Raw genomic sequence first — 25,147 nt, 5'->3', positions numbered from 1 at the left:
TGGCTTCAGGGTAACGAGTGGCAGAACACATAATGGTGAGGACATACTGGTTACCGGACTTTGTTTTAGGTAAAGGACCAACACAGTCAACAATAACGTGCTCTCTTAGCTATTACCCTGATCTTATAATCCACCACGCCGGTGGCGTAATATGACAAGTTGCTATGAGTAGGAATATGGCAGTTCTGCAGTTAAGAAAATGTGGTTTCAAAGGACATGGCTGTCTCACAGCATATTGACTTTTTGCGTTGGGTCGTCTTTTAGGTGGCTAAAACATGTTAGCTTAGTGTTTCTCAATGGGGGCGGTACCGCCCCCCAGGGGCTGAAGCCCTGACTTGCACTGTTGGGGATTGTAAGCTGAAGTTAACGTGTGTGGAATTATTTGTGAGATTCATGAATAATTCCTGATCTCTGGTGTTGTCGGTTAGTTACGTTTTCCACCGGCATGAGCACCTCGTCTCATCCAGTTCTGTGTCTGTCAGACAGTCTAGGGGATACTTCCAGCGAATCAGAAACATAAGGCAATATAGGGCATACTGTAAAATATTATGAATTCTCTTTAAATAGGCTAATGACGTTTGTCTCCTAATATTACGACTTTTTTTCTTTACATGTCAGAGAACACAGATATGTGGGAGAGATTCTGAATGTGCAGAAAGTTTTGAACATGAGCAGATAAGTTACAGTGTTTCACATACATTTATTTGTAGTTAAGACTAAATCACGTGTGTTGACTCAGCAGGGATGATATTAAATAAGTTGAATAAGTTGAAAAATATTTAAAAGTAGTAAAGAATGCCTGAGAGCCTCATTACATTATATTCTATTGTATGTATATATTTTGAATTTTCACTGCCCACCTGAATTTTGTGTTTCCCTTTATATAATAAGACATTTCTACCATAAATTGGTGCAGCAAAGGCAGAAATTGGAGCAGAATTTTCCCCAGAATGCAGGAAATTAAGTGTTCGATGCTCAACATCTTTTGGGGGAGGACCCCCATACCCCCCATTTATTAAGTCCCCCATCCAACAAAACAGTCTCTAAATTCACACACAGTTTCTGGGAGGAAAATTCACTTATTAGTTAAATATAATTACTTTTTACATGGCTTTTTTTTTGTTACCTGGGAAAGTAATTATTATGTTGTTTGTCATTTACTTATGTGTTTTTCCCATGTTTTTAATAACATAGTAACAACAAGAATAAAACAATAATTAACAATATTCAGGGAAAATAGCCAATATTTTTTTTGATGGGGGGCGGTAAGGGACCTGGATAATGGATAGCGGAGCGCTGGCCCAAAAAAGGTTGAGAACCACTGTGTTAGCTGCTGAACCTGTCTAAAGAAGTACATTGCCTAGTTTCCATGCTGGTACGACTTTCTGCTTCTCCAAACTGTGGATGTATCGATCGACATCTACTGCAGGTAATACACTCACTATGGATAATGAACTCATACAGATCCCTAACTATCCCTTTGAGTTAAAAAAAACACATGAAAAAGACAAGATGGTGCAACATTGAGTAAAACAGAGAAACTGAAGGAGTTACATTTTGAGGGGGCAGGTAGAGAATGGAAAATACTGGATAAACAGACATTTAACAATCCACTTTTTCAAAAAAAGCAACTCTTTTACAAACAGAAAATCTTTTTATTAGCAATTTTAAACTGACAGAACCGAGAAGGCAAATGTAATGCTACATTAAACAAGAGTCTCGAGCATGCATAATTTAAAGGTGAGCTGAGATCCTATTTTACTCACTTCTTTGCCCTTTTGTTTCTTTGCTACATTTTCAACATTTCCAATCTGTGTTCATGTCTTTACATTTCATGCACACAGTGAGAAAACACAAGCACAAAAAGTATGTAGGAAAACACAGATAGTACACATACAGACTGACAGGTGGTAGAAGCTGCTATTGACCACGTGTCAGATTACAGAGACTGGTGACAGCTTTCACCTGCCATGTTGACACCAAAAATCATGTCACCTCTGTCTACATTTGAAAGTGATTCACTGATTAGTCTTGTTGCAAACAATTATCCCTAAGTGTTCTTTATAAATGGACCTGGCAGGGTAACAAAACAAAAAATTCCCCGAGCACAGCAACAACAATGAGGTGCTGGTAGATAGCAGGATAAGTCTTCAAAAAACAAACTACTGCACACTGATCTGACTTTCTACTTTATTTCTGAGCAACGCGTTTCGCCCATTGCTTCTTCAGGCTCACAGTGAAATTACAGGTGTCCTGGCAGGGCAGCCTGATAACCACAGAGCTGGTCTGTTAATCTTTCTGGTCTGTTCTGTTTGAATTTTGAGGAAAAAATGTCAGAAAGAGCTGTTTTATAAATCTCACATTACACAACAAGGCAGTCAGTAATAGATAGGTAGATAGTTTTTGTGCTGCAATTACTATATGATTAATTCTTACCAAATGTGTAATTATATTTATAGCCCAGTTATAAATGTATATTTCATATGTATATTATGAAAACTGACCCAGGATGTGCACATCTCTGCTGAGATTTCTTGCGACAAGCCACTGTCACTCCATTACTACCATTTCTTTCTTTTTAGCTTTCATTTGTTTAATGCTGTATTCTAGCGGTGGTGTACTGTAATTTTTGGGGAAGGTGCTGATAACTTCAAGAGTAGAGTAACTGTTTTAAACGCATAGATCTACATTTTGTCATCATAACGGTATATACTGTGACTTTCTGTTGTTAATCTATTCTGTACACACAACATCTATTTCCTGTCTGTCCTGGGAGAGGGATCCCTCCTCTACTGCTCTTCCTGTCTCAAGATTCAGTTGTGAGCTCAGGCAGTTCCAGACTTTTAGGACCCCAATGTCCTATGTAAGAGTTTAATAATTTATTAACAAAAGTTTACACTTACAGGTCCATTCTATTGACTGAAATTCAATATAAGATCCATAACTATGTTTTCAGTGGTGTATAAAGACCTTATATAATGACATATTATGTTTTTATTACCTTAGAATGAGTCATTTATATCTACATAACTGCAGGTCCCTCCTTACATGGACGTCGCCATTTTGCACCGTCATGTTTTGCATCGGAGCAATTTTTTCAAGCAGACGGTGGATGAGAATATAAAGCATAATATTTGAAGCCATTGTTACAGTGTTTGGTCTGCTCAGTTGGTAAATAGGAGGACTTGGCCTTGAGGGTTGTGTGTTTGATCCCACCTCGGGGGAATTTTTATTCCTTCTCTCTTCAACAAATGGATTTTACAGCGACTGATTCTCACATACGGCCTGTGCTGCATTGTTTGTGTTTCGGTGTTTGATGCACATCCATCAACCTACAGATGCTTTTTCTTTTCCCCAGTACCTCCAGGCAGAGGACATTTAGGGGAATCACGTTATCTGACGTCTTTTTCAGAGGGTTGTCAAGCAGGCTACAGACTCTTTTAATGTCGTTCCGAATTTTTCAAAGTAAAAGCAAAAGATATAAAGCATTGCAGCAGAAAACATCCCCGCGCTGTTTTTCCGGCGGGCAGCTTGTGGCAGTGGTCCATGACCACAGTTTCCCTTGTTAGTGTTTGGATAAAATGTATTCAATATGTGGTTTATAATGGACAGTGGTGCAGAAACTGTGACAGTGTTTCACACTCTTGTCTTACATTTTCCATGTTATCTGTCAGTGGCCAAGTCACAATAACACATGGTTTTGCTGAATAATTAAGTAAATATAATCTCTTAATATATCTACCTGAAGAAACCTCATTTATTTACTGGCCACACTCTGCTGTCTCAGAAGACAACACCTTTTGTGAGGTATCATCCAAACCAGGAACCAGGCTCAACAACACAAAACAGATGAGCAGACAGACCATAATCAAATAAACAACAAAACAGGCAGAGATATTAAACAACCACCAAAGTCCTACAGAGCAGACAGAATCGTGACATCCTGATTTCTTACAGTTTTAAAGTTATACCAGTGATGCTGAACCTGGGTAGAGGTGAGTTGACATACAGATTTCTAAATCTAAAAAATCAGCTTCCAAGTGTAGAGTTGGCCTGCCCTGACACAATGTATATACTTATTTTTTAGGATATAAATGGTACACCAAATTTTTTATGTATATATGTCAACAACAAAGTGTGTTTTATTGCTCTCATCTTACCCCCAGTAGCCACTAGCACGGCATCACCAACCTAAATTCCCTCATTCAGGTAACGGAGCCTTCTCGTTCACTATAATCAGCAAATGAATGATGACCAGTCCTACCATCATTACGAGGCAGAACATCACAGTCCAAACTTGGAGGATTTGGATTTGAGGACTGTATAGATGATAATAGAGACTTAGTGGACAGCCTATATTAATGAATCATTACATAATGATTAGTTCTTGAATATCTGTGAATCTCTTCATAAATCGTTTCCTCTTATCTCTGAATCAGCCACTTAGTGACACATGCAGGGATTGAAGTAATTTGTTCGTAGGAGGAATGCGGTGTTTTCAAGACTTGAGGCTGTGACTACAAATTGCATACTTTCTGTTTGATGAAACCTCTAAATATTATGCAGTGTGAATTTAGTCATTCGAAAGCAAAACCCCTGCACAAACTCGTGAGGGATTGTGAGAGGTGGGTCTCCGCAATTTTATCACCCAAATTTTGTGTGGGAGTGACATATGCTGATTTCAACTGGAGTGCATTGCTCAGTAATGCATTTGCAATAACTGCTGATGTTCACTACATCAGCAGTTATCTGTGTGTGTGTGTGTGTATGTGTAGTTGTTATTTTTTTTGTTTGGAGCTGTTGATGAATGTGTGCATCAATAAAATAGCTTCAGCAGCGCTGCCAAGCTAAAAGACATAAATTACTCCTGACAGATGAGCTTCCTGTATCTTGTATTGTTGCGAACACTTGACTTCCTAAAAACTCCGGCTGAAACGATGATCAACATGGCACTTGCTGAGACATTTATTACAATGTATATCATGGACCAGGATAAAGGGAAGGGAGAAAAGATAACAGAAGAAAATCTCTGTGTCTCAATGTATTCATGACTTGCAGTAACATTGTTTTTCTGTTGATGCTGTACATAGCCACAAAAACAAGTGACCATGAAAAGATGAATGTCTCACTCTCTAGACTGGCAGAAATTCTAAGATTTTTCTAACATGATGCTGAAGTCCTTGGAGGATGTGAAGCTTAAGCACTCTGCTACCAATATTCTGTCTCTACAGATAAACTCCCTTATCTGTCAACTCATGATATATTGAGCCTGCTACATCCATTTCACAACCAGTTTATGTCTTCCAAGAAATGTAATATGGTACTGATATTTTGGTGTTTCAGGGTGGGGAAAGAAAAAGTACCTAATCTTCCATTGATAAAGTTTTCTTTTCTTTCATGTTACTCTGACTTCTTAAGTGGTTTTGTAAGTTTTTAATATTAACAGTTAATGAAATGACCACATGTAATGTGAAAGGGATCGCTTTTAATGGCAAATGCATACAGAATTATTACCCAACTCTACAGCTTCCCTCCCCTCTAACAGAGCTTTATAGTGTCTTTTATCCCCTTGTTTTGGTTTTCCTGCCTGCACTGTTGTGATTCAAGTGCAGTTCAGTATCGTTGTAGCCACGATAGCCAGCTACTACTTTTGTTATTTAGTTGGCTTCAAATGAGGCTCCACATTCACACAGTTTCTCTGGATTGTCCCTCAATATTAACCTATTTGTCCAACATCGCCCCAGCCTGTGGGAGTACCACTCTAGCCTATAGCTATTACTTGTTGGCCAAATAGTGTTAGGTGACAAAAATACTTATTAAATGGTCATCTGCCCTCTGGGCCCTGCAGGTCTTGGTTGTCTTTTCAGCAATATTATGTGAGAGGGTGTGCTTTACTATCATTATTGGCACTTCAGTGATACTCACGGAACTCCCCCTTAATATTGTGATCATACAACTGTCACCATCATATTAAGATATAATCAAAATGTATTCATATTGTAGGGCAATTTGCTCACTAAATAAAATTCTTGCTAGTTATTTCCATTTCCCTGGAAATACATGTAGTCTGATTGATAACTTGAAAACAATCAGTCATGTCAGTCGACTCCTATGTAATGAAGCCTAGTTTACTACTTTACTACTACTACACTACAGCTAGTAGGCTGACCCTCAGTAAAGAGCTAGCAACAAAGATGATTTTTAGTCCTTGTTGTGTCAGCCAGCCAATGTGAGCTAAAGTTAATGCTTTCTAAAGATGTGGGATTTCCCAAACTGAAAAATATCAGACATATAAACAGCTCATTGGGTGGTAATAGCTGCAGGTCAGGCTCAGTGGATTGTACTTGCGTTATACCAAAAAATTATTGTCACCAAATGAGTCAATTGCTGTCAAATGGAAATTGTTTCAAATGTGAACCATATCATAAAGTTGTGGAAATTAAGGAATATGTTGATATAGTTACCATTGGAATGAATGGTATAGTGAAATATCATGTGAAATTGTTTTAAATACAGACAAGTTGAATATAAAAATAGTTAGTATACCAATAGTAAAAAACAGTCAATTTCAGGCTGTATGAGGCATTCTTGGCACTCCTGCTGCTTTGAGGGCTGTTATAGAGCTTGTGAATAACCTCATCACATCATCGAGCAAGAGATTTTATGTATTGTTACACAAATAGAAGTGGTTGTATAGGCCATTATTTAAACTGTTACACTCATGCACAAACAAAATTGCAAAAGAAGCTTGTAATATGAGGGAGCTTTAGCTGTGGGAGTGTGTGTGTGTGTGTGTGTGTGTGTTTCTGACTTATGGCCTTTGCACAGCAAGTCTGTATTAATAAATTGCTATGTACAGAAACCTCGCACACTGAGTATAATCTGTTTAATTATTTTGTTCATTGTGAAAATTCACACTGGGAGACACAATAGAGTCGTCAAGCAGAGCAAGGGTGATTTTGTGGACACCTGTCTGTCTGCAGCTCCTGCAAGTCCGGATGCTGGTGTTGCTCTGTCTCTCGCTCCGTCTTTCTCATTTCCTGCCTTGGAGGAACCTCCCAAGGCTGTCGCCACTCTCTGCCCGCTCTCCTCCTCTGTCTCCACACTGTCGCTCTCCCCCTCTGTCTGTGTGCTGTCCTCGTGCTCTATTTCATCTTGAGTGTAGGTATAGGCTATCTGAGTGCTGACACATAAAATTGAACCTGTTCCAAAAACTTTAATGATGGACAAAGGTTTTGGAGTCAGTGTGTAAACATGACTGACACAACGTGATGTCGAATTTATTAACATTAACATTAATATGCTACAATTTCTGACGAAAAATATGGACATGGTGTGGAAATGCCTTTAGGCTGACTTATGTTGGAAAATACGTAAAATACATTAGCGAAATACATTATAGTATATATTTGTTTATATGTAGGCAATGTACTTTCTTTATTTTAGGACATCATTGTATTTATTTTAGAATAAGTAAGTAAGAATTAGTGCAGTTTTATTTTTATTTAATAGTAAAAGAAGCAAGTGAAGAAACTGCTCCTTGTGTGAAGACCTACTTGGGTAAAGACCAGCGGGTCTACCTGTGCGAGACCACTGAGCAAAGCCACCTACAAGTGGTAGAGTAGCTTTTTACAGGCACTCAATCCTTTAAAACAGACATCACCTACATCTGTTTACTTCTCTGTTGGGTCATGTAACTGCCAGTCTGCAGTCAACAAAGCTGACTTTATCACTGCTTATGCAAACACATTATCTCTTGGGCTACTGATGCTCGGTGAGATCTGGCTCAAACCAGAAAACTGCTACTCCCGCTGCGCTGTCCACCAATTACTCTTTCATCCAAACTGGGCTCTTAATTTCCAACAAATGGAAATTCACACAGCTGCTACCCCTGAATCAATGTGCCTCCTTATATATCATGCTGTCTTAGAGTCCGCTCCAGTAAAGGTCTCTGTGATTGTCATATACCGTCCACCAGTTCAAATAAGTAACTTGGACGAGCTAGTCACACTGCTGTCTTCAGTCCCAGAGCACGACTGTCCGTTACTTACATGAACATTCACTTAGAAAAATCAAACTCTGCAGACTTTCTGTCTCTGATTCAGTCCTTTGATCTAACTCAGGTTCTCTGCCCCTCGACCCACAAAGCTGGAAAGGTGCTTGACTTCGTTCTTGTCCGAAACTGTGCCACCGAATGCCAGTCACGCCTCTGCACATGTCTGACCACTATTCCATTCAGTTCACGGTATGCCTACAGGAACAGCCCATTGTTCCAGCATCATATGTCTCACACTGCTGCAACCTCTGCGACCTGTCTCCCACTCACTTTGCCTCAGTGGTAGCTTCCACTCTACCTCCCCTAAACACATTTTCCTCACTTGAGGTCAATGATGCCGCACAATCTCTGTGCTCTACACTAAGCTCATGCCTGGATAGCCTGTGTCCTCTAGCCACCAAGCCTGCTCGCCCAAACCAGCCCCACCCGTGGCTAACTGATACCATCCGTAGGCTGAGTACTGATCTCAGAGCCACTGAAAGGAAATGGTGAAAAATCATAGACCCTACCAACCTTAAGGGCTACCAAATGCTCCTATCCACCTTTTCAACCAGCATCAGTGCTGCCAAAACTGCGCTCTATAATGACAGAATTAGTAGTGCCACTGACTCAAGGAAATTATTTTCCACTTTTCAAGCGCTTCTAAATCCTCCTCCACCACCCACCAACCTGTCTGCCTATATCTTTGCCTTCTTCACAGGTAAAGTGGCGGCTATAACTAGCCAGTTCTCTAAATCACTCAAAATCAACTGCTCTACTCCCGCTCCGGTTGGCTCACACTCTGTGAGCAAGGTCATGTAGCAGTCCTTATACATGTCTCATTCTATCTCCCTCGGGAAATGGTGCAAAAGGCTTGACACCAAGCCTAACATGTAGCAGTCCCACTACACCTTTTCCTTTGTCTTCCCAGGTCAATGGCACTTCCTCTCACGGAGAGTGAAGTATCAGAACTCCTGACCTGCAGCTGTCCTACTACATTCTTACTTCGGGAGCCTTCCCAACCACTTTCAAAAGGGCTCGAGTTACACCTTTACTCAAAAAGCCTCACAGGGGTGCCCCAAGGCTCGGTGCTGGGGCCAATCATTCGCTCGCATGGCTTCTCTTACCATTGCTATGGAGACAATACGCAACTCTACATATCCTTCCCACCAGATGACCACCGTCTCGGCACGGATCACGGATTGTCTCTCCGACATATCTGCATGGATAAAGGCTAAACCTCTGTAAGACTGAACTCTTGGTCATTACAGCCAAGCAGTCTATCCACCATAACATCAAACTACAAATTGACTCCTCAACCATCACTCCAACCAGGGTGGTGAGAAACCTGGGTGTCATAATTGATGACCAGCTATCCTTTTCAGACCATGTTGCTGCTGTCTCTCACTCGTGCCGCTTTGCTCTATACAACTTAAGAAAAATCAGGCCTCAACCAATCAAGCTCTTGAAAACTCATCTCTTCCAACAACACTTCCTCTTATAACACCTCTAACCCCTGACCTCTAACATGTACTTCCTGTGCTCTTCTTCTTCTATCCCCTTACAATTCTCTTGTATTGGTTGCACTTTTTTGTTGACTCTTACTTCCCTAGGTATTTACCCTATTGATGCCATACGTGCTATTAGCTCTTGCTAGTATTTATTGCTGCCCTTACTAGTATATATTGCCAGTTGTAGATCTTGTACTGTATTGATGCTTTGTTGATGCTTGTATGTTGTTCATCGCTAAGTAAGTTGCTTTGGATAAAAGCGTAAATGTAATGGAACAATACACAACTATGAATTATGCTAGTGTCAACATCTTAGTTAGCTGTGTCCAAGAAAGGTTAAAATCATGGGCAACTGGACTTGGTTGAAGATACTTGGATAATAGGCTTCAAGTATCTTAAGCCATGTCCAGCTGTCCTTGATTTTAACCTTCCTTGGATAACCATTACCTGGATGACAGATGTAGTTGGCTGTGGTAGCCACAACCAGTTTTTTGGTTTATTCTTCATCTACATATTCTTTGCTGCTAGGAGTACTGCTAACATTCGCTTGCTTAGGCTTCTCAATAACAATATATGTGTATCATTATCACAAATATTTGGTATACCATATATTATTTGTAAAATTGTTCTATATATTTTTTATATTCTGTTTTTTTTCCAACCTTTAGTTTTGGCAATTTGTGGAAACCCTGTAGGCCAACAAAAGGTGAACTAGGGAAAAAAAAAGAGAAAGAACAGTAAGGAATGTTTGGAGTCTTTTGTCCGTGACCCGGCCATTCTGTCTGACTGCTTTCTCTCCTCTGTACAACTGCAGCTAATGAGAGCGACGGCTCCCTCATCAAAACCTGTGGGAAAGCCATCCCTAAGCTCCTGTGTTGGCTCTAAAAACAATTTGTTGTGCACATTCTCAGGGACTGGATTTGGATACCTCCTGTGTTGGTTTACCTACCTCCAGTGACGGGGCAGTAATATGCTTTTCATACGCTTGACCAAATCTCTCTTTTTCCACTTTACAGTTTATCAGTCTATCTTTCCTTTTTCACAAACTTTGCCTGTTTCTCGTGTTTTATCCTCTCACATGCCTCTTTGTATTTCTCTGACTGAGGCAGTTTTCTGCCAGGCTGTGTGGTTTTCTTCACTGTGAAGAACTCTACCCAGGAGGATGAAGAGAAAAAGGAGAGTCATGGCATTCACTCTGCTAGTGAGGAAAATGAAAAAGAAATCAAGAAATATGGGATGTTGCTGGCTCTACTCACCCCAAATGCATTTTATGACACAATGGGCGGCCTAGTTGGACTGGATCTGTAATTATGATATTTTAAGTATTGTGCAGGACAGGATCATTTATTTACCCACCTCAACTGCACAGTACTTGCATCTAAATCAAAATCCCAAACCTCCACACTATTTATAAAATGATAACATATTTGTTTTTTGGAAATGTTGAGTAATTACTGTAGACTGACAGCACATTATTATTTGGTAAAGTGATAAGCTATTAAATGAGAGAACATATTGTGGACAAACCTGTGAAAGACACACAGCCCCTATAGATGAAAATAACTCTTCTGATGTAGGATTCTGGACTTTTTTAATGAACCTCTCCTTAAAGGGTCATTTTTAAGCCTGGCCCTATGGATTTGGTCCAGTAGATTGCCTCAGCTGGCATCCACAAAATGGGATAGTTGCAACATAATCCTTGGGGCAATTGCGTCTTGAATGACTTACTAACTCAAGTGTCCACCATTGTCTTCCTGCAGCAACACCCCTATCACAAGATTTATAAGCGAGACTACTTCTTGAGTGAGACTTCTATTTCTGGTTAAACAAAAAGTATCTTACTTACTTTTTTGTTCTTTTTAGATTCCTGTGTGCTGCTGTGCCAACTTGAATCTCTCCTATGGAGGATTAATAAAAGACCATCTTATCTTATAAAAGATGGCAATGGCATTTCTCTAATCCTCCATAACACTTCTTGTGTCTGAGCTGAAGAAGAGTCAGATCGTTTCACATCTTCATGTTTCTCCTGAAGGAAGCGTTTTTTGTCTGCCTCTGATTTCTCAAACAGCAGCAGGTGGGGAGGCATTAGCCCTGTGTCTCTTGAAGTGCTCCTTTGTCTTCCCCCACTTCAACATAAATCTGCAAATCTCATCCAATGTTTTACATGCAGAGAATTACCATTTGAACCTGGATCTGACGTTTTCAGTGTAAGCAAGCACACTTACATTTTATTTAAGAAAACTATACATATATGTTTTTTTTTTTAGTTTTTTTTTTACATACATGAATATAAGAACATTTACTGATCTACAACTGGGGATTAATTAAATGTTGGAAGGGGAAATAAAAGCCTGTGCTACAGCTCTTTTATTTAGTGTGAATTCTCTGTGGTAGTTGGATGGATTTGTATCACTGAACGACAGCACTCGCTCAGCCTCACCGGCTACAATGCATCATCATGAGTGTCACGCCTCAGTGTCTGAGAGACTACAAAGGGCAGTGCAACACTGCTTACTGCCTGCAAGAATGCTTTGTACTTACATGCCATTTATTCTAACCAGCAGGCCAAACGTGTTAGGGTGTTCCCAGAGCTGTGTGAGTAGGACTAGCCATGCAGGTGACAGACCAAGAATGGACGGATTAAGGTTTCTCCTATCTAACTAAGAAGCAGGTTCTTTGCAGCCCTCAAAGCTTTGATCCACATTTCCTTATATGTAGAATTTCCCCCAGAACTGATCATTTCCAGAGAGCCAGATGGAATGTATGCTGAAGATCAGACGTTAGAATAGTTGGTTAATGGGGAGAAGCAGTGAACTCTCCTCCATTGCCTTAGAACTAAATTATAGATTTTTGTAGTGGCACATTTTCTTGTATTTTATACCATCATATGCTCAAGGATGCATGTGTACACATAGTGATATAATACACATTTCTGCAGTTTGCAGACGCATGTTGAATGTAAATCTTACCTTGTTTGTTTATGAGGAACAATTTAAATTAAAAACGAAATCAGTTTGAGACCCCAGGCTAACTAAGGGAAAATAGTTAAAGAGATGGGAAAAAAGAAAGCAAAAGACAACAACATAAAGAGGGAGGTGTTTTTCAGTTGGACCAAATGGTTTCAATTAGAATCCCTGTTGCGATGGATGTAATTGAAAGCTCTTCTCCCACTTTCTCAAAACATCAAGTCATGTGTGTTTGCATGAATGTCAGCCTGCTGTGATAAGCTTCAAACGCAGCCACTTGTATTCCGCAGGTGGTCATTAAAGGATGTATTCTCCCACTCAGAAGTGATACATGGACTGGTTAGTGTTGTGCTGCCATGTGATTAAATTTCCATTTGGCATAATCTTTTTTTCTGGAGTGGCAGAGAATGAGAATCCCAGTGCCTAAGGTGACAGTGGACACCTAAAGTGAGGCACACTGCATTGCTTTCCTCCCCTGCAGCTTGGATCGCGATCACACTGAGGCGTTTTTCAGCAGTGACAGGTGCTTTGCTGTTGCTAGGAAACATGTACTCGTCACTTGTGTGCTATGGGACACATATGATAACCATGAACAGTAAGGTTCAGGAAATCAAAAGCAGTAATAACAACTAAAATAGACTTGATTCAGGCTTCCAGATAATATTTCTCCAAGCTGAATGTTATTACAAATAGCTCCAGCTAGTCAGCAACAAGAAGTATGAGGTTTTGCTTCATTGTATTTTTTTGTCTGTGGTTTTGTCGGCCAGGCCTGCTGCTGCTTTCTTCCCATTGGACAGCAGAAAACATCTAATATTCAGACAATACAGTATTTCCAACTCACTCACTAAACCTAAAAGAAACATCAGCTGCAGAAGTTTAAATTTACTGCAGGCTCTGTTATAGGGTTGAGTCCCCAGTAAGACATATGGCTTGTTTGAGGCAACAGGCTTCAGTGCCTAGATGCATGTGCTTTGTGAGTGACATTTCTTTTTTTCAAGCGCATAGCTGGTATTTGTCATGAGTCTACTTTACAAAAGGTCAAACACTGTTCTGCTAAGTGTTGAGTGTGTGTATTTGTGTGTATGTGTGTACTTCTAATTGTTTGTATATCCTTATTTACCCGCGAGAGAGCCTGTGTGGCAGGCATAAGACAGAGGAGAGGCATACTGTAAACAGCAATGTCAGTACATCAGTGTATTATATATCTTCATTCTTTTATTTCTTTTTATAATGAAATGAAATAACATTCTGTTTGAGAAACGTGTGAGATACACTTAAACATGGCTGATCTGAATCATCAGTTAAAATGAGCAAAATATTTATTTGATTTAAATTCAATACACATTCAGGTTATAATATCCATGTACAGGACTGTACAGAAGAGTACAGAAAACTCACTGCAGTTTGAATGGTTTGCAAAATTAAATTAATATACAGTAATTTTCATATATTTCATTCAGTATAGCTGTCTGGTGGATCTGTAGGTTAGAGAATATATAAAGTGGCTAACGAGTGGCCTCCACAGATTAAACAACACAGACACAGTACAGGAACACAAAGCCATAATAGACTATACAAAGCAAGTAACGGTCACCAATAATAACTATAGAACATTATATTAAACACAACCAGTCATTTAATAAAAATAATATAAAGAGGTTGAGCTCTTTTTTTTGGCATTTTACTGCTGTGATATACATTGAGAAGGTGGGAGCAGTAAGGATTTTTACAGTACAACAAAAGTAAGTGTAATGCATAAAAGGTAGTAAATACTGAATACACAGAAGTGAAATTGCTGCTGATCTTTTTGCATAACTGTAGCTTTTTGATCTAGTTATTTTCTTTCATTTTTATTCTTTTTTAGCAATGTCATGTTAAATATGTAAAGAACTATTGGATGGATTGAAATTGGATGGAATGAAATTTTGTACAGATGTTCTTGGTCCCCAGAGGATGAAGCCTACTGATCTTGGTGATCCGCTGACTTTTCTTCTAGGACCATCATTCAATTTGTCCAACACTATTAATAAATACTTCCAAAACTAATGACATTCCTTTTTAGTTACAGTGAAAATGGGCAACAATTAGTGTCAAACTGTGTGTTGACATTGTTCAACTGAAGTCAGGTATGTCTGTGAAAATTTACGACAGCAACACCCGCGTATGTGTTGTATGTGTGATTAGCGGAACAAAGACTGGAAGATGAGTCCTTCTCAGTGTCCAGGCAGGCTGTCACTGCAGATTCAGACTGTGTCAAATTAATAAGACATGAGAATACAGGATTTAAATACATGGTCAAAGTGCTTGAGCCCAGCTACAATGTATTTTCCCTTTTACAGTGTAGTCATCCTTTGTGTTGCCCTGTATAAATGAGCATAAGCTGCAGCTGTTAAGAAATTATCAACAGGTCAGAGATGGAGCATTACTGACATTTGTGCTATTTAATTTTTTGATTTTTTGAAATGTTACTTTCTGCATTTTTTTGTCTTCCCTGCTGTACCAAAAACGTACTGAACTGTGGCCCCAAAACTGAGGTACATACCAAGCTGTGAATTGTGTGAACCATTACACCTCTTCCTGACAAACATTAAAACAGGCTTTAGAATAAAATGAAAAAGTGGGACAACAGCAGAGAGAAATGAATGATTCATCTGTGACCCTGTTACTGTAACATTACTACAGCTTTTTAAAATAAAATCCATTGTGGTTTGAAATCTGTGAAGGCATGATTCAGAACAGAGTACAAGCTCCATTCTCTTGGCCTTTCAAAATGCTATTGCTGAATCATGGATAAATGATACTCTAATCCTCTTTAGCACTTCTTGCGTGTCTGAGCTGAAGAAGCGTCCAGATTGTTTTTCCTGAAGGAAACAGTCCCAAGATCTCTGCCTGCCTCGGATTCCTCAAGCAGCAGCTGGTGGGGAGGCATTAGAGTGGGAGTGCTGTGTTTCCCTGTGCTCCTTTGTCTGACCCCACCGGCATGTCTATGCATCAATTAATTTCCAACAGGTGTTATTTACGCATTGGTCAATGTACAAATGTACAAATTAGTCAAACAATCAATAATATTCTACCCATTATCTCACAGTTTAAAAAGGCCGTTATGGTTGCGGAAAACTATTACCAGAAATAATCAGAATCTCTGTCTGCACCATTTACAATCCCTTGGACATTCATATCATAGAGTCTAAGCAATGTGACAAGTGCTCCCTATTAGCTGGACCCTTTGTTCAACAAACATTTTTCTGAAAAACTACTTGAAACAAAGCCAAGAGAGGCAATAGATTGTTTTCTTTCTATACAGCTGTCAATGCAACTTGGATTCAAGAAACAGAACAAAGAGGAGCACGGAGTAGGTACATCAAAGCCAGGTCTATCCACAAATGCTCTCCCAACAAAGGAGGATTACATCAGAACTGTTGTAGTGGTGAAAGTACTGCCAGTATGGCCATATCTAAATAGAAAGAGTTTTACAAGTTGATGCTTAAACTGACTGAAACACTAGAGTCATTTACACGGTACAGCACCAAGCAAGTGCAAATGTTCTGTCCAATTAAACATGCACATAGAAATATACTATATAAAACATTTACATATCAGATCAGATCCCATTTTAAAAGAGGCTCTTTTGTTTATGCCCATCCATCCTTTATGTTTTCTACTCTATATAATCATGTTAAACTAACTAAAGATGCAACACACATGTAATAAAAATGTGCATCTGAAATGAAATGGTTTGGGAGTGGGCACTTGACCCCACATAACAATGATGGTGACCCCCTACTGGATCGGATTGTGCCTACAGTCTCTTATCCAGTCCCAGATTTTACTTGATGAAGTTGGATAAATAATCACAAGGTGGCAGCGGATGGGTTTATATAATGAGAAAGTGTGTTCCATGGCAGCCCTATCAGTAAGCTGTCTCTTTGATGATGTGGGTGGAGAGGGTGTGGTTGCTGGAGATGCTGATGGAGTGGCGGGTCAGGGGGTGGGAGTGCCTCCTGGATGTATGGCGGCAGGGCAGGCAGAAGTAGCGCAGCGTGGAGAAGAAGATCTGGCGGTAGGTGGCTGACACCAGGTTGTAGAGGATCGGATTGATGGCCGAGCTGACGTAGAACAGGACGTTGGTCAGCATATAGAAATAGTGGTAGAAGTCATACAAGTCACTGTGAGAAAACAAAGACAGATAGCGTTATTATGTGTGGCGCATATTTGTTAATATATTTTATAATATATATTAAACATCAGCGCATGATTACTTACACACAGACAGGCATTTTTGGCTTGTGGGAGATAAATGACAAATTACTTTGTGTCTTGACATTGTTTTAATATTATTAATTTTCTCTCATGAGTCCAAAGGACACTTTTGTCCCAAAAAAATCTGCAATTAAAAGAAACAAATCTAAAATATCTGGAAAACTGTTTTTATCATTAAAAAAATACCCGGTCAAATAGAGACGGAGTTTACTGGAATTGTCACAATCGGTTGATTTGCTTGAGTGGGGCAAATTAAATCAGATCTGGAGAGTTCATAACAGAGCACGCCACCATAGCTTATTAGCTGTGTTGCACCATTTACATTTATGCTCCTCTACCGACGTAGCCTGACTGAGCCACAGCCTTTCTGCTGTGGCCAGGACTTTAGTCGGATGTAAATGATAACAGTAGAAAACTGTTTCTTTCCATTTAAAATGAATTCTGTGTCTAATAAATACTGACCCTGTGGTCATCAAGGTTTTATTGAGTCTACTTTAAAGGATTATTCAGTGACTTTTCATCTTGCTGATTATTTTCAGCCTCACGTAATTTCAAACCCGCTTTATGCACCCGCACACAGGGCACTTTCATTTTGACGTAGGCGACACGTTGAAATTGGTTAAGATGTTGAAGCAAACCTCTCCCTAGGGATCATAAAGGCTAAGGCCAGCCTGTGAAGAATGTACTGTATAATGAAAGTGGAAATCATATCTTGCTTTATTCCACTGGCTAGAATTTTTATGTAAGAGTCGACAGGCTAAGAAGATTTGTTCAACCAACCAGAGAAAGTGACGCCTGGTGAGTACTAATGCTGTCTAAGAGGAAGTGACAATTTTCTTTACATTCGAAGTCCATGTAGAACATATCTAGTATTCAGCTGCCTGAAAAGGATACATAAAATTGGATATTTCTCTGCATGGACAACCATAAAGAGAGCAATACTGCAGCTGGAATTACATGCTTTGTAAAATTTAGCATATTAATTTTAATGGCAATCCAATAAGGAATTGAAATGTCTTATACCATAAAACATGTAATCATTTTATCTTTAACAAGTTATTATATCCAGTTTAAAACAGTATTGTTTGCTCTGCATTGCAATACACAAGTGAGGTTTAAAACTAATGTTTTAAACTGACGTCACTGACAATGTCCCTTTGATTGCTGTTGGACAGGAGAAGGAAGAGGGAGATTATGCTACTCAGCAGGAGAGGAGAGGGACATTAAAGATATAAAGATTATGGGACAGGAGCTGGGAGACGTACAGACATAGTAAGGTAATTTCTTTGTTCAAAAACAAGAGGATATACGATACGACAATAAAACACATGCAATAAAATGATAATAAAGAGAAAGCAAAAGGTCATGTGCTATAAGTCATGACACATCAATGTGTCCTAACAAAGTGTAGCTAATCCCGAGTGTCATCTCAGTTACTGGAATCTGGTGTATTGATCTCTCCTGGTCTTGAAATGGACAGGGGTCACTGAAGTGTGCAATGATGTGTGTGTCTGACTGCATACATGGATACCATTAAAGATGAATGAGGATCGGACGGAAAGGGACAACAGGGATAGTATTGAACATGACCTTTTCATTATATATCCTCAGGTATTTCTGTGAGCTCTGTTTAGCTCATGGCTCATGTGTCATCCTTCATTACATAGTCTTTGCTCAAGTAGCATTTTTGACTTTCATTTAATTACACGCGACGTTGGGCAAACTGGGGACCACAGGTGCAGCATTTTCAAATGTGGCAATTCTGTTCGTCATGCACATCAGTCATTTTCCTCCTGTGGCAGGCTCACTCAGGAACAATCTTGTTGTCATAAATTTACAAGAGTGGATTTCTATTACCAGGAAAGAAAAGCTAAATATTTACCATGACTGCTACAACACTAACTGATACCCCCTAATCCCAATCCACAGCCATTCGCATGCTTCATGTTTTTTGGCACAAAATCAGCAATATTCAGTCAATATGCCCAGAGCCTCCCGTGAAATTATTATTTTCTGTGATTTGTGCATTGCTCCACTGATTTACAATGGAGCCCCGTGTCAGTCATTGTCTCACATACAAACACTCCTGAAATTTTTATTTGGGCTAGTCTATACACATACATTAAATGTGTATAGACTCATGAATCAGTTATGAGTTACACGTTAAATTAAACAAGCGGCCCTCATTCACTGGGTTGAAAAACAATCAGGCCTCACTGTGCTCACTGCGGCAGTGCTGAGAGCTACCTGCCCAGACTATGTAAGCAGTAGGTACGTGTCGATTTTTCAGTCGGAACAGAAAGTTAGTATGACACATTAAGAAGACCTTTCACATTTTTTTATGTTCTTTATCCCCCATTATGTTTAAATCACCTACCTACAGCTGCATTTGAAATGTCCATCTTCCTTCGTTCTTTTGCTTTTTGAACTGCGAACACAGCCCTTACCAATCTCTTAGCATATTGGATGAGCCCATTGTCAGCTAGCCATATTTAGCCTATAGATACAAAGATGTTCAAGTGCTAATCTGCCCATCATATTTAGTCTCATCTAATTTATGTCCTGGAGCCGCTTGCACCAGCAGGGCTTTACTAAGCCTGGCCCTAGCTGCTAAGAAGGTCTTAGTTAAGAACAGTCTTTAGAGTTGACCTAACGTCAGTTGCACCAACCAAACTTAAGCCTAGGCTTAACTACGCCAATCTTAGCGATGCGCTACTGGTTTGGTCGGTGCAGAAAATTGAGATGCCAGAGGCCCGAATATGCCCCTAAAAATCGATACGTGCAAAACACCCCCGCCCCGAGTAGCGGGCGGGACGCAACACAGACGCTTTTTTAAAAACATGTTCAAATTTTGATAACATCGATGTGCTCATCGATTTCACTTTTCATCAACTGATTAATCACAGCCTGGAAAAAAAAAGTTTGAAGTGCTATGGTAAACTTTCAAATGTTGAACTGAGACCAATGTAGGCAATTTTTCTTGCTCAACAAATTAATGAAACATGAAACTGCTGTTTTGCCCAACTGGAATTAATTACAGTTACAATTACAATTACAGTGAGCTGTATAGTGTACTATTACATAAAATGACATGTAGTAAAATTTAACTTTTTATCTAATGTCATTATAATAATATAAATACTAATACATTTATTTAAACTAGTTTCTCCTCCATGTTGAGTGAAATAGCCTGTTCAGTGGAAAGATGCAGATTTCCACTGCACAGGATGCCGGTGTGCCAATATGTGCTCCTTCTAGCTTACTGAGAGCAACACCTTCCCCTTGTTCTGTTTTACTTAAGTTACTGTTCAGGAGTCTTGTTTACATAAGGTGTGGGTTGTTTGGGTGCTGCTGGTGTATCGTGAATCTGTCCCTGGTTCAAAAACTACACAAGCACCAATCACACTAAAGTTTTTTGTGATGAGTGATCAGTGTGTTAAAAATTTTCAAAACATCTGTTTCAATATTTTAAAACACTTTGACAATATTTTAAGGCCAATGCCGAGTGTCCAGATACAAGGGTCTTCACTTTCAGTACTCCAATGTTTACACACCATAGTTGAACACAAGGAGAAGGAGCACACACGTAGCATAAATATCTTGAAAAGCTTGAACATTTTTCACTGTGCTCCTAAATTTCTTTGTGTGCACCTAATTTTTTTTAATTTTGGAGCACATGTGCTCCTTGGGAAAAAGGTTAGCGTAGAGCCTTGCTGGATGGTGCAACTGGCGTAACTATTAGGTTGGACTTAGAATGCTGAGTTAAGACCAGGCGTAAACCCTGTCGGTGCAACTGGCCCCAGGAGGTTGTGCAGCATTATTTGGTACTGTTAATATTTTGAACCTGTCTGGCCATGTGATGAAGAGCAACAAAGGGGAGTTGGAGCATCGCAAATTTAACTGAAGGCATTATTTTGTTGTAATTTATATTCTGTTTAAATAATGTGTTGGTCAAATACCAAATGTAGAATTGACTCATTAATATGCTTGATATGAATTTGCACTTATTATGAGCCACACCAGTAGTTTAACCAGTTTGTTATAAAAAAACAAACAAAAAAAAACATGCATTTTTGTGTTGCGTCATTTTTTAGTGATTGATTGTTAACACATCCAATAATCAATTAAGGGAATTGCCTCTGTCTGTCTCCATAACTGTCTGATAGCTGAGGCTTTCCTTTCCAACTGACTTTGACTGACCTTATTTTATTGCTGCCTTTTACACAAAGAACAGAAATATTTCCAAAATAACTGATATGTAGCAAAAGTGAAGGAGGCAGTCCTTTCATACTACAGGAGAAATGATTAATGCCACTTTTAGGACACCCATGCAGATGCTGTACTCTGGGTTTTCTTGGGCGTCTGTAGCAAAAAACCTACTGAAAGAATAATAATAGTGCCTGTCTCTATATCATACCTCCACTGCAGGTATGATGCAGAAAACACACCAACAAATCAATACAGTATTAGCATAATCCACTGTTAACTGCTGCACACAACCAGTGTTGGATGGCAACTAGTTGCTTAGCGATGTCATACAATAATCATACCAAATTCTCATGAGTAAATAAACAATAAATAATGTAACTAATTGAATCAAATTTCAGTAATATTAAAGTTGTGTGGCCTACCAGGTAAGCCAAAAATGTGAGTCTCTCTGTGTAATTTTAACAAAAGAAAGATTCCTTGCTCCTTCCTTCCAAAAATGGGAAATTATAAATGTTTAGTTACACACAAATAAACAGTGCATAAAAACTGAAGTCAAACAGAGAAGCTTTAAGCTACAGTAGCAGGTGGATAAGCAATATGTTTTAAGCTCAGTGTTCATCATCAGGCAGCGTTGGAGAGGAACTGAGGAAACCCTATAAATAATAAACATGACATGATCTTATCTGAGACACTTGCTCAAGCTGAATCCAAAAAAATAAATAAATAAAAACATTCATGCAAGTGTAAAGCACAAATAAATTCTCTTTGCAATGAGGGGCTTCCAATCATTTTTACTTTAAAATGTTGTGAAACAGTTCTTGCTATTTTTGCTCAGATGAGCCCTCTTCTTCATCTGAGTCAAAATGATTGTGTGGCCCTCTGCACAGGCGTATTACACGTCTACAACGGAGGTGTAACGTGGGCAGCACTTTAACAGTGCAGCAGCTTCAGAGCCCGATACACAATCACCGTATTTATGTGCATTTGGTGGGAGTGAAAAGTAAGCTGTGTGCACGACGGTACACTATCACATTTGTGGTCTGATAATTACAATGACATTGAAGTGTGTCCTCTTCATTGTCTGATATGTAGACATTCTGAACTGAGCTGCATTCATTTTTTTATCTCTGAAAATCTGAACTGTAAGTTATGTTTGTATTAATTATAATGAATATAATGTCAGTTAAGAGGGAGAATGTATTTCATGATCATAATTTCAAAAGTTACTTTTTTTTGCATTACAAATCACAGTTTCTCAAACCTAATTGGGATTGAAGGAATAAAGAAACATGGCAGATTGAACAGCTGTACTGTGTCTCTCTGTCACGATTTGAGAAGAAGTGCAAACAGGAGAGAGCCCAAATGCAAGACACTGGAGAGCTAACTGAAGGAGCACAGGTTTTAATTCAAAAACACAAAACTGGCTTACATGCAGTTTGGGTGTAAAACATCCAAACCAATGATCAGGCAGAACACTCCAAACACAACAAAGCATAAACATGCTACAATGACCGGACAGGGACTGCACAGAAACACCAAACATTTATACACCAGGGACTAACGAGCAGGCGAGAGGGCTCAGGACTAACAGACAGGCAGGCAGAGGGCTTCTGGAGTAACAGACAGAATACAAGTTACTGAACGCTAAACACAGACATTATCAAAATAAGACATAACAGACCAGAATAATATAAATAACTAACAAGCAGATCAGACAGATCACAAATAAACTACAACCAACAGGGAAAATAGACTGAAGCTAGGATTAAACAGAACACAGCGCAGACAATGCCGAAATAATGCAAACACAGAACAAGGAGTAAATACAAAGACTTAACTAAGACACAGAACTAAAATGCAGGGCTAAACCTAAGATACAAGACAGACAGGTACAAATGAGCAAAACTGAACATGCAAATGAACAATGGAATAAACAAGGCTAAACAGAGAACACAAGACCAGGAACAAAACCCCAAAACGGAAAACATGGACCAACTGTTACACAGAACAGGCCAGGGAACAGAGACAGGACCAACCAGCAAAAAGGACAATACTAAACATGGAACAGAACAGAAATAAGGAAAATACCAAAACACCACTAAATACCAGCTGACAGATCATAATCAGGTAGAGGAAGCAAACTTAGGTAGAAAGCAAACTATAAACTAAGTCTAAACGCAAGGCGTTAGCAACAAAACAAACAGGGGCCAAACTAATAACAGAGTGGCTAAAGGAGACAAGATAACAGAACAACACAGACAAACTCAGACAACAGACTATATAACAACAGATACTGAACTGACCAAATAACCAAAACTCCCAGAGAGCTAAACTAAACAAAGCAGACAGGCACACAGGTGACACTCTCCCTGCATAAAAATAAACAAGGCTTCAATTTCGTCTTCTTGGTAACTACAATTGTGACCAAATAAGTACACAATGGGATCAAGCACCAGCAATTCAAATTTCTGAGAATTTATCTCATCATACTGAATGACTGCCTCCCAGATGTAATATGTAATGACTATTTGGAACGGAATAAGCAGTAAAATATTGTTTCATCATCTGGTGAAAACAACTCTGATTTAATTTCTGGTGTGTCAGGAAGTGCACACACGTTTGATAGACTGAATAGGCAATATTAATTATATATTAATAATATTACAGTAACCATATGTTTATAGAAGATGTAGGATTTTCTGTTTCCAAATTTCCTTCATATGGAGTAAAAGAAAGAGGCGTTCCCAGCACTAACATTCATTTACCGTAATTGTTTCTGTTTGATTTAATTAGGGACACGATATATAGATTGTAAGGGCTAATCGAGAGAGAGAGAGAGAGAGAGAGAGAGACAGCAGATGGGAGGATGAGAACGTTAGATGAAGGCAATCTAATCAGGAAGATGTATCTGTCCTGCTCCTCTTTGTCAGACGTTCTTAACTGATGACCCTCTAAATGATGGCTATAGTCAATACTTGTGTTTATGTGTGTGTGTGTGTGCGATCGCGTACTAGGGTTTGTGCATATATGAAAGATTGTATAAATGATCGTGTGTGTGTGTGTGTGTGTGTGTATTTAATATGGAGCATCGGTGTGTTTCTGCAGAGATCAAGTGAGCAAATAAACTACTGGAGATTTCTTTCGCATGAGAGGCTGAGAAGAATCGTTACTCACTCGGACCAGTAAGAGACGTAGCAAAACATGAGGCGGCGAGCGTGATAGGGCAGCCAGCAGACCACAAAGGCTATGACCACTGCTCCTAGAGAGAAGGAGAGAGATTGCATCAGAAGCTAAACATATATAGTAGACAGACAGGGATCAATATGCACATAAAGCCCAAAACTGATGCATGCTTGAACAAATACTATAAATGTAGATTTGTACTGAGAAAGCACACAGAAAGAATCCTGATATCTTTACATGTTTGATTGAAGAGACATAGCGTTATGCTGTGTATAGGATATTGTCTGTATTTCCCGGTGTCTGGTGTTCCTCCCCTACCTTGTGTTCCTGTTTTCCCCTGTCTGCTTTTGCTGTGTGTTTGTCTGCTTGAGTCTATAGGCATGCCTTCCCTTCCTCTCTCTCTCTCCCAGCTCCTGGCTCCTCTGATACCACACACATGGCCTCAATCCACAAATCATCCCACCCATTCTACTCACCTGCCTCTCATCATACCTGCAGTGTGTGTCCTGGCTTTTCATTCACCTTGTTGTTCAGCCTAACTGGTAGTCCTCTGGGCCAAGATTCTGCTTTTGTGTGTTTTTGCCTCATGGTATCTTGTGTTGTGCTCCAGGATCACTGCTTCCTATTGTCCTCCTGCCAGTCCCTGTCACTTCCCGTCTAGACTACTGCAACACTCTCATCACCTGTATCCCCACCAAATTCCTGGGGAGGCCCACCTCCCACTTTGAAAACCTCTGCTTTAGCCTATTTTATGTTGTTGTTGTTTGTTGTCCTGTTTTGCATCATGTTGTTTCTAAAAAGGATTTGAGGATATTGGCGATCCTACAACCGCAATGCAGCATGAACTCAACAAATTATGGCAGTGTTCGTATGTTGTCTGTGTTATGACTGTGTAAATGTGGTATAACAAATTGTATCAATCAGTTGACATAAAAAAAAAATCAGATGCTGTTTTTATTTGTTCATATCTGAAGAATGTATTA

The 25,147-nt window shown here is 39.4% G+C and overlaps 1 protein-coding gene across 1 annotated transcript in view; it reads right to left on the bottom strand.

Moving 5' to 3' along the window:
• Nucleotides 1-14,130: 14,130 nt before the first annotated feature.
• ntsr1 (neurotensin receptor 1 (high affinity)) overlaps nt 14,131-25,147 on the bottom strand; it is a 63,290-nt gene continuing 52,273 nt past the window's right edge. The window contains exon 4 of the mRNA XM_046057614.1: nt 14,131-16,678. Coding sequence (XP_045913570.1) covers nt 16,423-16,678 — 256 coding nt within the window. The 3' untranslated portion in view covers nt 14,131-16,422. The remainder of the gene's footprint in view (nt 16,679-25,147) is intronic.

The sequence above is a fragment of the Micropterus dolomieu genome, linkage group LG08 (genome assembly GCF_021292245.1).
Source record: "Micropterus dolomieu isolate WLL.071019.BEF.003 ecotype Adirondacks linkage group LG08, ASM2129224v1, whole genome shotgun sequence".
In the NCBI taxonomy this organism is placed as follows: Eukaryota; Metazoa; Chordata; class Actinopteri; order Centrarchiformes; family Centrarchidae; genus Micropterus; species Micropterus dolomieu.
Note: the sequence above shows the minus strand (reverse complement) of the source record. Positions and strands in the feature narration are given on the sequence as shown.